Source organism: Mya arenaria, chromosome 10 (assembly GCF_026914265.1).
Source record: "Mya arenaria isolate MELC-2E11 chromosome 10, ASM2691426v1".
Taxonomy (NCBI): domain Eukaryota; kingdom Metazoa; phylum Mollusca; class Bivalvia; order Myida; family Myidae; genus Mya; species Mya arenaria.
This window is the reverse complement of record NC_069131.1, coordinates 46795523-46814061: the sequence shown is the minus strand read 5'-3', so window position 1 is coordinate 46814061 and position 18539 is coordinate 46795523. Positions and strand designations below refer to the sequence as shown.

General features: G+C 38.2%; 1 protein-coding gene across 1 annotated transcript in view; it reads right to left on the bottom strand.

The window, feature by feature from the left end:
* The window catches only part of LOC128206614 (uncharacterized), a 56681-nt gene that overhangs the window by 12190 nt on the left and 25952 nt on the right, over positions 1-18539 (bottom strand). Inside the window, exons 9-12 of the mRNA XM_052909196.1 lie at positions 17567-17680; positions 16658-16766; positions 15698-15814; positions 549-669 (exon numbers count right to left, since the gene is read on the bottom strand). Coding sequence (XP_052765156.1) covers positions 549-669; positions 15698-15814; positions 16658-16766; positions 17567-17680 — 461 coding nt within the window. The remainder of the gene's footprint in view (positions 1-548; positions 670-15697; positions 15815-16657; positions 16767-17566; positions 17681-18539) is intronic.

Sequence of the window (18539 nt, the reverse complement as noted above, 5' to 3'; positions counted from 1 at the left end):
CGTTACACCTGTATGGTAATACTCTAGTTACTATCTGCGTTCACGTTACACCTGTATGGTAATACTCTAGTTACTATCTGCGTTCACGTTACACCTGTATGGTGATAACTCAAGCTAACATCCGACTTTATGTTTCCTTGTTACGGTTACCACTAAGGTTACTATCAGTATAAACGGCACCTCGCTATTCCACCTCTATCGACGTATGGTTTATCATCGTATGATTTCCACTCTTGTTAGTATTTACATTAATGTAACCCCAGAACAGTTCGAAAAATGACTTCTGGTGTCTCAGTTAGCGACCCAGTCTGAGACACGGACGAAGAAAAGTGAATAATTTAATGTTACGAAATATATTTCACGTAATCCTTTTTCACAAAAAAGAATATGTTCATAATTGTTAAATGACTCTTTTGTTACATATAGAACTTGTTTACCATTGAATGCTCTTTCAATAGCAATTTTACAATAAATCTCAACTTTGCTTTCCCGGGGCAAACGTATCAAACGTTGACTCCAGACGTAAGTGAGTATAATCACATACTTACAAAGCATGTTCCATCTGATGACGAATCGCAGTAGTCCACATCGCACACCAAAGACATGGTAAAATCACTATTAGATCCGAAATTCTTAAAGGCAAATCCCGCGGTGCTTATTATCTCTGTCCTAAAAAGAACATCCAAAAAATTGCAAAGCATATGCATTTTTTTCTCATTGATTTCTAATGCAAACACTTAAAAGCATTCACACACGTATATGCATTTAAACACGTAAACGCACTAATACACTTATAAGCATTCACACGATTAAACGCACTCACACTAGTACACGCATTTACACATGTACATGCATTCACAAACGTACACGCATTCACTAACTTAAACGCACCCACACTCGGTCACGCATTCACTCATATACACGCATTCACACATATACACGCATTCACACACGTACATGCATTTACACACGTACATTCATTCACTCTCGCACACGTATTCACATAAGTACACGCATTCATACACGGACACGCATTCACACACGTACACGCATTACGACTCGTACACACATTCACACAAGAACACTCATTCACACACGTACAAGCAGCCATACTCGAACACGCATTTACATAAGAGCACGCAATCACACACGTACACAAATTAACATTCGTAAACACATTCACAAACGTACACGAATTCACACACGTACACGCATTCACAGAAGTACACGCATTCACAAACGTACACGCATTCACTCACTTAAACGCACCCTCACTCGGTCACGCATTCACTCATATACACGCAATCACATATATACAGGCATTCACACACGTACACGCACTTACACACGTACACGCATTCACACACGTACACACATTTACATACGTAAACGAATTCATACACGTCAAAGCATTCACACTCGTACACGCACTCACACACGTACACACATTCATACTCGTATACGCACTCCCATACGTAAACGAATTCACATACGTACACGCACTCACATACATAAACGAATTCACACTCGTACGCGCACCCAAACACGACACGCAATCACACACGTACACGCATTCATACTCGTACACGCACTCCCACGCGTACATGCAAAGACGCATTCACTCACGTACACACATTTGCACACGTATATGCATTCACAAACGTACACGCTTTCAGTCACTTTTACGCATTCACACACGTACATGTACTCACATTCGAACATGCATACACGCACTCATACACGTACACATCCGTACACTTTAACACGCATTCACATACGTACATGCACTCACATTCGAACATGCATACACGCACTCATACACGTACACATCCGTACACTTTAACACGCATTCACATACGTACATGCACTCACATATGGACGAACCCTCACACACATGCGGACAATTATACGCACTGACACACGTTTACGCAACCACACACGTGTACGAACTCACATGCGTGCATGCACTCAAAGTCGTATAAGCACTACAACACGAACACGCATTCAAACACGTGCATACACTCACACTCATACAAGCACTCATACACGTGCATGCATTCACAGTCTAACAAGCACTCACACACGTGCATGCACTCACAGTCGTTCATGCACTTACACAGGTACAGGTTCTCACATACGCACACGAACTGACACACGTGTATGCTTTCACAGTCGTACACGCACTTATATTCAAACACGCACTCACAGTCGTACAAGCACTCATTGACGTGTGCACACGATTACGTACGTACACGTACTATATACGTCCACGCACGCACACATGCACATGAAGTCACACGCGTACACATACTAACACACTAACACTCACATGCTCATATGCTAACACGTACTCACATACGTACACGCACTCACACACGTTCACGCACTAACACACATACACGCACTCAAATACGTAGACGCACTCACACACGTACACTCACTCAATACGTACATGAACTCACAGCCGTATAAGCACTCTTATGCGTACACGCATTCACAGTCGTATAAGCATTCATATACGTACACGTACTCACAGTCTATAAGCACTCATATAGGTTCACGCAATTATATACGTACACGTAGTCATATAAGTCCATGCACTCACATACTTGCACGCACTCACACACGTACACGCAGTCTCACACGTACACACACTTGCACACTTAAACGCACTCACATACGTGCACGCACTCATACACGTACACATACTCACAAACGTGCACGCACTCAAACACGTACGCGCAATTACACACATACACGCACTTTTACATGCACACACACTTACACACACACATACGCGTAATCACACACATACACGCACTTTCACACGCACATACACCTACACACGTACGTGCAATCACAAACGCACACGCACTCACATACGTACATACACTCACACACATACACGCACTTTCTTACGTACACGCACTCACAAACGTACACGCACTCACATACATGCACGCAATTTCACACGTACACGCACTTACACACGTGCACGCATTCACATACGTGCAGGCACTCACACACATACACGCAATTTCACACGTACACGTACTTTCACAAGTACACGCACTCTAATATGTGTACGCACTCACACACATACACGCACTCACACACGTACACGCACTAACACACGCATATGCACTCACATAAATGAACGCACTCACATACATACACGCACTTTCTCACGTACACGCACTCACATACGTGCACGCACTCATACACGTACACGCAATCACAGATATACACGCAGTTTCACACGTACACGCACTTACGCACGTACACGAACTCACATACGTGCACGCACTCACATACATACACGCACTTTCACACGTAAACACACTTTTACACATACACGAACTCACATATGTGCACGCACTCACACTCATACACGCACTCACACACGTACACGCACTAGCACACGCATATGCACTCACATAAATGAACGCACTCACATACGTGCACGCACTCACACACGTACACGCACTCATAAACGTGCATGCACTCATATATGTACACGGACTCACTCCTGTTTACGCATTCACACACGTACATGCTCTCATATACGTACACGCACTAACACACGTACACACGCTCTCACACACGTACACGCACTACCACACATTCACGCACTCATACACGTTCACGTACTTACACATGTTCACGCACTTCACTCACACTCGTACACGGATTCATATGCGTACACGCACTCACACACATACACGGATACATATACGTACATGCACTCACACACGTATACGCAATCACATACGTACACGCACTCACACACGTATATGCAATCACATACGTACATACATTCACACACGTACACGCACTCACTCACGTACACGCACTCACATACGTTCATATATTCACACACGTACACGCACCAACACACGTACACGCACTCACACACGCACACGCACTAACACACGTTCACGCACTCACACACGTTCACGCACTCATACACCTACACGGATTCATAAGCGTATACGCACTCACACACGTACACGGATTCATAAGCGTATACGCACTCACACACGTACACGGATTCATATACGTAACGCACTCACACACGTACACGAATTCATATACGTACACGCACTCACACACGTACACGGATTCATAAGCGTATACGCACTCACACACGTACACGGATTCATATACGTAACGCACTCACACACGTACACGGATTCATATACGTACACACACTCACACACGTACACGGATTCATATACGTAACGCACTCACACACGTACACGGATTCATAAGCGTATACGCACTCACACACGTACACGGATTCATATACGTACACGCACTCACACACGAACACGGATTCATATGCGTATACGCACTCACACACGTACACGGATTCATTCGTACAAGCACTCAAATATGTACACGCACTCACATAAGTGCACATAATCACACACATGCAAGCTCTGACAGTCACAAAGAAAACGTACAAACAAACATTTAGAATTATTCAGGATTGGATTAAGCTTACTAAATGATAATTAATATATTTATTAATTAATTATTAATTCTACCATTTATAACTCACTGTTAACAGCTAAAATGGTTGATTATACTTTTGTTAATAACTACTGTGTTTAAATCATATTAGTTCATGAATATATATGCAACCATCACAATTCAATCTTATACTTTTTTTCTTGGTTTGTTGCGATTTTAAATTCACAGTTGAACATAATCATGGTCCTTGTTGTTAGCGTTGTTTTTGTTGTTGCTGTTATTGTCGTTGCTCTCAGCGTAAGTTATTGTAAACAGTAATTGAACAATCATTAAATTTGTCGGTTTAAAAACAAAGAAAGAGGAACATAGTTAGAATAGTGCATATGAGTGCATAGTTTGTATTTTTATTTAAATGCTAAAGAATTACTTTATCGGATCGGATCGAAATTGTATAATTTTATTTAAAGCAATCCACAGGGTTTGCATTTTTTGACACTCCATAAGGCCACTCCTTTTTTATTTTTTGGTTTACAAGAATTTTTGGAAAAAATGTCCACCAGGTGGTCGAAAAAAAAAAAAAAAAAAAAGGAAAAAAGTCACAAAACATACTCTTAAAGGGTGAAAATCAGAGAACAACATAAAAACATTGAAAATTTATATCATTTACTTGACATTTTAAATTTTTAAACTGCTATTAATGCATGTTTTAATACACTCAAAGTTTCAAAGTTCTAATTAAACACACAGTTTAAATCTTACATACTGTGCATATAAAACATCAATGAAATTGACTATAAAACATGTTTACATGTATAAACTACACTTTTTATCAAAGATACATTGAATATTACTCAGTAGGACATTTGTTTAGCTTTAAGGGTATGCTAAAGCAAAAGTGAATATAGAACACTTAAAAACTGACCAATATTAAATTGGAAAAAAGGGAAGGCAAATTTTACGCTTTAAAATACACAAGAATTGCACTGTATTAAGGCAATACATTACATTTTCTAAGCATTGTTTCAGTTATTTCAATATTGGAAAATGTCAATAAAGTGAAATAATTTCCAATTTTGTAAATAAGGAAGTAATATTGTATGAAGACATTGTGCTTTAATATTGTGCAAACAATTCCTGAAAAACTAAAAACCAAACTAGACCTAGATTTGAGTTTTAATAACCTTTACCATGCGGGGTCCTAGTTGTGTGTAACCCAATCCATGCTAAGTCCGGATATTTTCGGACCGGGATATTTACCATGCGATGTTCAGCAAATCCATTTCAAATTCAAATCTTGCAGCAAATTACCACATCAGTACATAAAAATCACATAGCAAAATAATAAATCTAGCATGTGACTTAACTTTATGTACCAATGATAGTAACAGTGAAATCCATAATTATTTATCGGATATTTTCATTTTCTCCCAACTCCGCCATTTTGTGTATCATGCGTTCACAGGGCATCTATACTTCATGATTGTTTATTTTTCATTTTAAAGAGAATTCCTTGGTTACAACAACAAATCTCATTTATAGTGAAATATCAAGTTCATAACAAATTAAAATGGACTTATTCAAAATAGTTTTCCGTGTTGTTTTATCTTAATGTTTTGCACACAACTCCTGGCATTAGTAAATGGCATTGACACATGTGTTCAACTCTTTCATTGTTTTTACTCTACTATTAACCCAAACATGAATAAACATGTAATCTAGAATAAACACAAGCTTTACATTGACTCAATGACAAGTATTTCCAAACCAGTTTGTGATTTAAAATCCATAAACACAACCGACCGAACTTGTGAAACTAGATCACCGGTGTCAACTTAGAAATTTTACTTTCGATTTCACCACTCACACTAAGTGCACTGTTATTTGATATTTAACCATAAAATGTTATAAAATATTTTTCTCACACATAATTTACAGATATTTGTGTCTACTTATTCGATGGCAGCCGCTGCCACTTATTTTTCATCTATAAACAACAATATTTTCATGACCTAAATCACGTGACAGTTATTGTTTGTGTCGGCTGTTAAATTTGCCAGTGTATTTTGCTATTGTTATTTTAACAACTCCGGCATATTTAACTTAATTATTTCATACAAAGAATGACTGCTATCGTCAATTTCGCCATTGCCAACGGCGCTGCCATAACAGTTGACTGGCTCACATGTTATCACTATAAATCGGCGAATACGGCTACGGAACAACAAACCAGTCGAGATCTACTGCATTCGCACTCTTATCTGTTCGTTTTTCTTTCGTTTCGCACCAAAATCAATACGGTCGGGAAAATAATCTTGAAAAAAAAAGTGAAATTCATTTTTTATTTTTTTTGTACTTTTCGGAAAATTAGACCCGCCGGTTTTGTAAACCAATTTATATAAAAGTAGTGGCCTAATAGATCGTTTCAATGTATTGTTTGTCTAATAATAATACGTTTTTCCCAATCAATGTTATTTTCTGTGTTCAGAAATGTATGGTGCCGATTCACTGCTGTTTTTTTTTTTTTTGTGTTGTACTAAATCAAGTGTCTTATTTGTCAGTTTCGATATTTAAAAGCAATTGTTCATGCGTTTTTTTAAACAATGATAAATCAATGTTTTTATTCATACATTAACATAGCGGCCTTAAATTGTTTTCTGTTCAGAGCATTTTTATATGCGTGAACTGTTTAATGCACAAATTAACAATCTGAAGCGATTATCAACATTTATTCCAAAAAGTCGATCAAGCAGTTCAGCGGACTAGCGGCTTAGTGGCCAAGCGGTCTAAAATGGTATCCTATTTCAAAGCATGCATACATGCCTTTTCTTCTAAAACAATGATATATTAACTGTTTTTTTATGCACAAGTATCACTCTGAAGCGATTATCAACATTTTTTTTTCAAAACAATCGATCAAGCAGTCAACTATTTCAAAGCATGTAAACATGCCTGTTCTTCTAAAACAATGATATATTTACTGTTTTATGCACAAATTATCACTCTAAAGCGATTTTTAATGGATTCTTTTCAAATAATATAGGGGCTTGGTATGTGTTTGGTATAATTCATATTTGAGTATAAATCCTTAGCAGTTTGTGCAGTTTTTTCATGACAGAATAAAGTCGTGTGTCCGTTTCTTAGGTATCTTATTATCTTCTGAGCATAAATGAAACATGTAAATATATCAATGAAATATCACTGTTTTCGTTGTTTTGGACTATTTTATCCGGTGTGTCATCCCATGTTAAATCAAATATGGATATATTCGTTAATATTATCTATTATTTGTTCATTCGAAAGTATATTCGATGGGTTAAGAAGTTTTAGCGAAGTACGTTTCTAGTTACTAGTAAAGCCCCTGCCACACCAAGCCGCGTTGGCATTGCGATTGCACGGCGTTGTAAAATTTCCAAGAGCGCCGTGAGATCGCATGAAAAATATATTTTGCATTAAGATGGCAATGTCATGGCGTTCTCACGGCGACCTTTGAGTTTATACGAAGCTCTATGGCGTTTAACCGCGTCCTAACGGAGTTCTAGATGGCGATTGTCTGCGCTTTCATGGCGTTCTCAGGACGCTTCCACTGCGTTTATCGAGTTGTCATGGCACGTTGACTGCATGTGCACTGCGCTTTCACGGCGCTCACACTGCGCTGACAGCGGGCTGTTTTGCACTACATGTAAACACGAAATAGCAGTAGTAGCAGTAGAATTAGAAGTTGAGGTAAATGGCTGGGTCCTCATAGGGACAGGGATAAGCCGATGATAGTGACCATGCTGCAAAAATCAGCATTGGTCCAGCCATGGTCGAACCCAAAGCCTCCGACACATTAGGGTCCTCCTCCGTCTTTGTCTCAGAATGAGATCCACAGCGTCTGCAACATCCCGGATCTGCTGGACCTGCATTAAGGAAAGTAGTGGCCCCACTTGCTGCTGCACACCAGTCATTATAAAATCAATGTTATTTTGCATACATGTATATCATTCCTTTGTACTATTTTGTTGGGTTGGTTCACTGCCATGCAAACACAGATTGACGCCGCAGAAGGGCATTGGGAGCGCAATGATCGCTGTTGCGGCTACGTACAATCGTTGTAAGAGCGCAGTGATAAAAATAAAACTAATTGTTAACGCCATAGACGTTATAAGCGCGATAGATGCGCAGTGACATCTAAAAAAATGCCGTACGACCGCCGTGCATGCGCCACCGATAACCGTTGAGTTTGCACTGCGACCTGTGGCGATCCTGTGGCGTTGAAGGAGACCTAACTGCGCTGGTACGGAGATCTCACGGCGATGCCACTGCGCGGCATCGGCGATGCTTGCGCCGTGTGAATGCGGCACTAGTGTGACAGGAGTTGTAAGGTCATTCCAAAAATAGTTAAACTATCAGATATTTAAATTTCTCGCATTTTTTTTTCAGATATCATTTAGGGTTAGGCCTGAACACTTTGAGAATATGTCAATGATCTATACAAGGTTATACAATACAAATTATTTCCCTATACATTTCAATACAAACAGGCAAAACTTTATATTTGATAAAATGCCTCTTCTAGCGTTTCACGAATATGACAACTATACATTTCCTTAACATTCAGTATGGCCTTTGGTTAAGAGTAGATTAGGAACAATGTCAGTGTTGTGTGCAATATGGCATTTGGTTATTAGTAGATTGTAAACAATGTCGGCGTTGTGTGCAATATGGCATTTGGTTGTTAGTAGATTGTAAACAATGTCGGGGTTAAGTGCAATATCGCATTTGGCATTTAGTAGATTGTAAACAATGTCGGGGTTGTGTGAAAGTGCAATATGGCATTTGGTTGTTAGTAGATTGTAAACAATGTCGGGGTTAATTGCAAGTGCAATATGCATTTGGTTGTAAGTAGATTGTAAACAATGTCGGTGTTATGTGCAATATGGTATTTGGTTGTTAGTAGATTGTAAACAATGTCGGTGGTGCGCACAATATGGCATTTGGTTGTTAGTAGATTGTAAACAATGTCGGTGGTGCGCACAATATGGCATTTGGTTGTAAGTAGATTGTAAACAATGTCGGTGTTGTGTGCAATATGGTATTTGGTTGTTAGTATATTGTAAACAATGTCGGCGTTGTGTGTAATATGGCATTTGGTTGCAAGTTGATTGTAAACAATGTCGGTGGTGTGTGCAATATGGCATTTGGTTGTTAGTAGATTGTAAACAATGTCGGTGTTGTGTGCAAAATGGCATTTGTTTGTTAGTAGATTGTAAACAATGTCGGTGTTGTGCGCAATTTGGGATTTGGTTGTTAGTATATTGTAAGCAATGTCGGCGGTGTGTGCAATATGACATTTGGCTGTTAGAAGATTTTAAACAATGTCGGTGATGTGTGCAAGTGCAACATGGCATTTGGCTGTTAGTAGATTGTAAACAATGTCAGTGTTGTGTGCAATATGGCATTTGGTTGTAAGTAGATTGTAAACAATGTCGGTGTTGTGTGCAATATGGCATTTGGTTGTTTGTAGATTGTAAACAATGTCGGTGTTGTGTGCAATATGGCATTTGGCTGTTAGTAGATTGTAAACAATGTCAGTGTTGTGTGCAATATGGTGTTTGGTTGTAAGTAGATTGTAAACAATGTCGGTGTTGTGTGCAATATGGCATTTGGTTGTTTGTAGATTGTAAACAATGTCGGTGTTGTGTGCAATATGGCATTTGGCTGTTAGTAGATTGTAAACAATGTCGGTGTTGTGTGCAATATGGCATTTGGTTGTAAGTAGATTGTAAACAATGTCGGTGTTGTGTGCAATATGGCATTTGGCTGTAAGTAGATTGTAAACAATGTCGGTGTTGTGTGCAATATGGCATTTGGTTGTAAGTAGATTGTAAACAATGTCGGTGTTGAGTGCAATATGGCATTTGGCTGTTAGTAGATTTTAAACAATGTCGGTGTTGTGTGCAATATGACATTTGGCTGTTAGTAGATTGTAAACAATGTCGGTGTTGTGGGCAATATGACATTTGGCTGTTAGTAGATTGTAAACAATGTCGGTGTTGTGTGCAATATGACATCTGGTTGTTAGAAGATTGTAAACAATGTGGGTGTTGTGTGCAATATGCAATTGGCTGTAAGTAGATTGTAAACCATGTCAGTGTTGTGTGCAATATGGCATTTGGTTGTTAGTGGATTTTAAACAATGTCGGTGGTATGTGCAATATGGCATTTGGTTGTTAGTAGATTGTAATCAATGTCAGTGTTGCGTGCAAATGTAATATGACATTTGGTTGTTAGTAGATTGTAAACTATGTCGGTGTTGTGTGCAATATGACATTTGGTTGTTAGTATATTGTAAAAAATCTCAGTGTTGTGTGCAATATGGCATTTGGTTGTAAGTAGATTGTAAACAATATCGGTGGTGTGTGCAATATGGCATTTGGTTGTTAGAAGATTGTAAACAATGTCGGTGTTGTGTGCAAGTGCAATATGACATTTGGTTGTTAGTAGATTGTAAACAATGTCGGTGTTGTGTGCAATATGACATTTGGTTGTTAGTAGTTTGTAAACAATGTCGGGGTTAAGTGCAATATGGCATTTGGTTGTTAGTAGATTTTAAACAATGTCGGGGTTAAGTGCAATATGGCATTTGGTTGTTATTAGATTGTAAACAATGTCGGGGTTAAGTGCAATATGGCATGTGGTTGTTAGTAGATTGTAAACCATGTCGGTGTTGTGTGCAAAATGGCATTTGGTTGTTAGTAGATTGTAAACCATGTCGGTGTTGTGTGCAATATGGCATTTGGTTGTTAGTAGATTGTAAACAATGTCAGTGTTGTGTGCAATATGGCATTTGGCTGTTAGCAGATTGTAAAAAATGTCGGTGTTGTGTGCAATATGGCATTTGGCTGTTAGTAGATTGTAAAAAAATGTCGGTGTTGTGTGCAATATGGCATTTGGCTGTTAGCAGATTGTAAACAATGTCGGGGTTAAGTGTAATATGGCATTTGGTTGTTAGTAGATTGTAAACAATGTCGGTGCTGTGTGCAATATGGCATTTGGCTGTTAGTATATTGTAAAAAATGTTGGTGTTGTGTGCAAGTGCAATATGACATTTGGTTGTTAGTAGATTGTAAACAATGTCGGTGTGGTGTGCAATATGGCATTTGGCTGTAAGTAGATTGTAAACAATGTCGGTTTCGTGTGCAATATGGCATTTGGCTGTTAGTAGATTGTAAACAATGTCGGTGTTGTGTGCAAAATTGCATTTGGCTGTTAGTAAATTGTAAAAAAAAATTCGGTATTGTGTGCAATATGACATTTGGTTTTTAGTATATTGTAAACAATGTCGGGGTTAAGTGCAATATGGCATCTGGCATTTAGTAGATTGTAAACAAAGTCGGTGTTGTGTGCAATATGGGATTTGGTTCTTAATAGATTGTAAACAATGTCGGTGTTGTGTGAAATATGGCATTTGGTTGTAAGTAGATTGTAAACAATGTCGGTGTTGTGTGCAATATGGCATTTGGCTGTTTGTAGATTGTAAACAATGTCAATGTTGTGTGCAATATGGCATTTGGCTGTTAACAGATTGTAAACAATGTCGGGGTTAAGTGAAATATGGCATTTGGTTGTTAGTAGATTGTAAACAATGTCGGTGTTGTGTGCAATATGGCATTTGGCTGTTAGTAGATTGTAAAAAATGTCGGTGTTGTGTGCAAGTGCAATATGACATTTGGTTGTTAGTAGATTGTAAACAATGTCGGTGTTGTGTGCAATATGGCATTTGGCTGTTAGTAGATTGTAAACAATGTCGGTTTTGTGTGCAATATGGCATTTGGTTGTTAGTAGATTGTAAACAATGTCGGAGTTAAGTGCAATATGGCATTTGGCATTTAGTAGATTGTAAACAATGTCGGTGTTGTGTGCAATATGGTATTTGGTTCTTAGTAGATTGTAAACAATGTCGGTATTGTGTGCAATATGGCATTTGGTTGTAAGTAGATTGTAAACAATGTCGGTGTTGTGTGCAATATGGCATTTGGCTGTTTGTAGATTGTAAACACTGTCAGTGTTGAATGTAATATGGCATTTGGCTGTTAGTAGATTGTAAACAATGTTTGCGTTGAGTTCAATATGGCATTTGGTTAGCGTGTTTTACTCTTTTTAAAAGCGTATTTGTCAAAAGAATGGGTTGATTAATCCTTATGTCAATATCTCAAAGAAAACTAACTTTAATAGCAAAACATCTACTTGGGTAATTGTTATAGCACGAGTTACATTCGTGTTGTATAATATATAAACTTTGGAATATTGTTCGAGGTTTTTAACCAACATATTCCTTACGAAAATGCACTTTTAAAAAAGTATAAACTAATCTGAACTATTTCAATACATTTTGATGTTATGTGATTAAATGAGTTCAGATTAAGATTAAGACTTGACTTAAGTATGTTCGTGATACTGGGGCCTTGGTGATTGGTTCTTTTTAAATGATCTATGATAGCAATCATACTGCAACGTTCTCGTCAGTTTATGTTCCGATGATATACCCATTAAAAAGACAACAACCAGTATATCTGTCCATGAAAATCCATCAAACATACAGCAACTTCATCTCCAGTTTATCTTTCAATGTCATACCCATCAAACATACAGCAACATCCTCTCCAGTTTATCTTTCATTGTCATACCCATCAAACATACAGCAACTTCATCTCCAGTTTATCTTTCCATGTCATACCCATCAAACATACAGCAACTTCCTCTCCAGTTTATCCTCCCATGACATACCCATCAAACATATTGCAACGTCCTCTCCAGTTCATTTTCCCATAACATACCATCTAAACATGCAGCAACCTCCTCTCCAGTTTATCTCCCCATTACATATCCATCAAACATATTGCAACCTCCTCTCCAGTTTATCTTCACTTGACATACCCATCAAACATACTGAAACATCCTCTCTAGTTTATCTTCCCATGACATACCCACCAAACATACAGCAACCTCCTCTCCAGTTTATCTTCCCATTATATACCCATCAAACATACAGCAACCTCCTCTCCAGTTTTTCTTCCCAAATCATACCCACCAAACATACAGCAACCTCCTCTCCAGTTTCTTTCCCCATGCCATACCCATCAAACATACTGCAACGTCCTCTCCAGTTTATCTTCCCATGATATATCCATCAAACATACAGCAACCTCCTCTTCAGTTTATCTTCTCATGACATACCAATCAAACATACAGCAACCTCCTCTCCAGTTTATCTTTCCATTACATAACCATCAAACATACAGCTACATCCTCTCCAGTTTATCTTTCCATAACATAACCATTAAACATACAGCTACATCCTCTCCAGTTTATCTTCCCATGACATATTAATCAAACATAGAGCAACATCCTCTCCCATTACATACCCATCAAACAAACAGCTACGTCCTCTTAAGTTTATCTTCCCATGACATACCCATCAAACATATTGCAACGTCCTCTCCAGTTTATCTTCCCATGACATACCCATTAATCATACAGTTACGTCCTCTTAAATTTATCTTCCCATGGCTTACCCATCAAACATATTGCAACGTCCTCTTAAATTTATCTTCCCATGACATACACATCAAACATATTGCATCGTCCTCTCCAGTTTATCTTTCCATGACATACCCATCAAACATACTGCAACCTCCTCTCCAGTTTATCTTCCGATAATTACCCATCAAACATATTGCAACGTCCTCTCCAGTTTATCTTCCCATGACATACCCATCAAACATATTGCAACGTTCTCGTCAGTTTATCTTCCTATGACATACCCATCAAACATACAGCTACGTCCTCTCCAGTTTATCTTATCATAACATACTCATCAAACAAACTGCAACCTCCTCTCCAGTTTATCTTCCCATTAATACCCATCAAACATACTGCAACGTCCTCTTAAATTTATCTTCCCATGGCTTACCCATCAAACATATTGCAACATCCTCTTAAGTTTATATTCCCATGACATACCCATCAAACATATTGCAACGTCCTCTCCAGTTTATCTTCCCATGACATACCCATCAAACATATTGCAACGTCCTCTTAAGTTTATATTCCCATGACATACCCATCAAACATATTGCAACGTCCTCTCCAGTTTATCTTCCCATGACATACCCATCAAACATATTGCAACCTTCTCTCCAGTTTATCTTCTCATAACATACCCATCAAACAAACTGCAACCTCCTCTCCAGTTTATCTTCCCATTAATACCCATCAAACATACTGCAATGTCCTCTCCAGTTTATCTTCCCATTACATATCCATCAAACATACTGCAACGTCCTCTTAAGTTTATATTCCCATGAAATACCCATCAAACATATTGCAATGTCCTTTCCTGTATATCGTCCCATTACATACCCATCACACATACGGCAACCTCCTCTCCAGTTTATATTCCCATGACATACCCATCAAACAAATTGCAATGTCCTCTCCTGTTTATCTTCCCATTACATACCCATCACACATACGGCAACCTCCTCTCCAGTTTATATTCCCATGACATACCCATCAAACAAATTGCAATGTCCTTTCCTGTATATCGTCCCATTACATACCCATCACACATACGGCAACCTCCTCTCCAGTTTATATTCCCATGACATACCCATCAAACAAATTGCAATGTCCTCTCCTGTTTATCTTCCCATTACATGCCCATCGCACATACGGCAACCTCCGGTATAAAATATTTTCTTTGCAACCATTGTTGGTTTGTAAAGTTTGAACAAAGCATGTATTGGTATAACCTTATCAAGCTTCATCTCTAAAGGTCGCTTGATTCTGTTGAACAGTTTTGAACAGATCACCCCCAAGGCTCAACAGTTGGTGTTGGTTTAAGTCAATACGGTGTTGAAAAAGCCTGAGTTATGGGCCTTGATTGATGGAAACTTACGTATTGTCATTGATATCATGGTAACACGTTTCATTTGAAATTGAAAATATTTATGTAACGATTTCTTAATTATGACAAAGGTCAAGGTTTGTGCTCATCGACGACTCAACTCCCACCGACGTCGACAATTGCAAGGAAAGGGCATTCATTGACAGAATCATCTGCAAAGCTGATTTCCCAAGGATGTTTTTCCAGTATAATAATGTTAATAACATCGTTTGCGTTGTAAATCATTGTCGAAACGGTCACACACCAGCTGAACACAATGAAACAGTTTACCTGAAACAGTTGGGAGATTCCAAGTATGGCAATTCGTCCAGAGGACCACCGACCCCATATTTAAATACGTATTTGTCCGTCGACCACTGTTTTGCAGGCAGTGTCCCAAGTCCGCAACTGTAAATAAAAAACAACAGTCTTGAATAATCGATACAATCGAATTTTAAAGTAAAACCATGATTGATCATCGAATCAGAAATACATATATTCGAAAATGTATTCATTTACTAAATATTGGTATAAAAATACATTTTTTGTTTATTTCAACAACTGCTATGACTTGTATATTTCAAATTGGGAGCAATATGTTTAACAAGTCTAGAGGATAATTGCAGCCCCAGCACCAACTGGGATCTATGGTGGTGTGCCTCATGAAATAATATTATACAAACTGTCACGTGTATGTTATGTTTATGCAGTTAATAAATGTTTCATAAAAATCGATTATAGATTATCCCAATTGAGTACCGCTGATGTTGGGCGCCAAGAGACGAGCATTCGTTCATCGCGTCATAACAATATTATACAAATGGGTTCGAAAAAATGTTTTAGTCTTGCAGGGTATATCCTAACTGTGTGTGAAGGTTTATGATTCTACATCAAATACCTTTCTAGATAAGTGTAACTTCCTATATTCCGTCATATATTACATTTAAGTATTTTATAAGGACGACCTTGATTTAACTTTATGCAACAATTACCACGTCTCATTGCGGAGTGTCCAGTAATCTACTGCTCACGAACAAATCAATGTCTTCTTCTGTGTAAACAAGGTAAATAAATAATATTGTGTCTTCCAACCGATCAAATAATTGTAATATGACAGTGAAAGCGTTAACGTTCTAAGTGGCATAACATACAGAAAGAGATATAACACTTTCACGTGCACCTCTTCATTCGTAGTACTGCTTCCCGGTGTATGACTTTGACAATTTTGACAAACTTGCCCGGATAACTTACCCACACGCGTCCATGACCCTTTTGGAGCTTATGCGGCCGTCCATGACGTCGTCATCCGTTTGAAACTCACAGTTCTTGAACTTCATTCCCATAATAGAGACGCCATCCTCTGTTCCAAGAAAAAAAGACATATGATTTTTTTTATTTTTAAAGAATAACCCAAAAATTGTTAAAGATACAAAAACCTTTATTTAAATTAGGGTATATGATAACAAGAAACATAAGATCAGTGAGCTATTTTCCTACATAAATTTCTAGAATTTGTTGAAGTTGGACTTCTTTAATTATCACCATACCTACATAAATAACAAAGAAACTTACATATCAAAACATTATAATGGGCTGTTGACCGGGAAATGATATTTATGTGTTGTGCCAGGCTTTTTGCAAACCATTAAATTTTTAACAACTACAAGGTATTTGATGACTATCATATTAGTAATCAACACAAGACCAAATCTGTTTGTAACTGGGCATTTATTGAAAATGCCATAAAATATATTAAATTAATTTATTAATACATCAGTTGTACGAGCAATATGGTACACATTGATAACTTCACTGGCGGCAAAAGACCGCCATAAGAACGCCGCCGGAAGAAGGGATACGATAGTCGATAATGAAAAGAGCGATAAAAAGAGGATTGTTAAGAGTTTGACCAGTAAAACAATCGACTCAAGGCAATGGGCTGGAAATATATATATATAAATATATATATATATATATATATATATATATATATATATTGTATAGACGATATACATGTAATTGAGGTATCGACATAGTGTATACACATTATAATGCGACTCAAAGCATAAAGTATTTCTACTTTCATGACACTACACACATACATTAACTTATATGTATACGTACGAGTATATCTATAAACGAAGTGATAAAAACCCTTACGGAAGAAGTGCGTCCCCCCAATCTCCGAGATACATCCCTCCGCGTAGATCGCTTCACCCAAGTCAACGTTTTCTATTCCGGGAGATTCCCCTTTCTCACGAAGCCAATCTACATCTGAAATATGACCGTATAAGACCCAAACTATCATTATTTGAGAACTGGTACTGCACCAGCATTTATTTATGCTTGTCTGGGTTTAAATATACTATCCGGTTACAACCAGGGGACACCGTGGCTTCAACGGCACACGACCGGGTTGGACCGGCAGGGCCGGGAAACGATCGAACAGAATTTAACACAACACAATACAATACAATACACATATAAAAAAGAAGCATTTTTTTATATTTGATTTATCTACTTAAATTCAATAGCTGCTGACAATAACCAATGATCCTTGAAATCATAGGCCAGAGTGTTGTCAAATTGTTTGGCTGAAACGTTCATCGCGACCTTGACCTAAAATAAATCATTTACCGAGCATAACCATTTTCCCTGTTATAATATCTACCCTTTATGGCGTAAGTATGTGACCAATATTCAGTAAAAATGCATTACAATAGGAAGATGTGGCCTTAACCTTTGTCAGAAAAGCTTTAAATTCAAACTTTATGTTCTGAACACCCGCCACACATATTCCACTATGCACCCGTCACACATACCACACATATTCCACTATGGGCATCCGCCACACATATTCCACTATGTACCCGCCACACATATTCCACTATGTGCACCCCCCAAAGATATTCCCACTATGTGCACCCACAACACATATTCCACTATGTGCACCCGCCACACATATTCCACTATGTACCCGCCACACATAGTCCACTATGTGCACCCGCCACACATATTTCACTATGTTCACCCCCAAAGATATTCCCACTATGTGCACCCGCCAAAGATATTTCCACTATGTTCACCCACCACACATATTCCACTATGTGCACCCGCCACACATATTCCACTA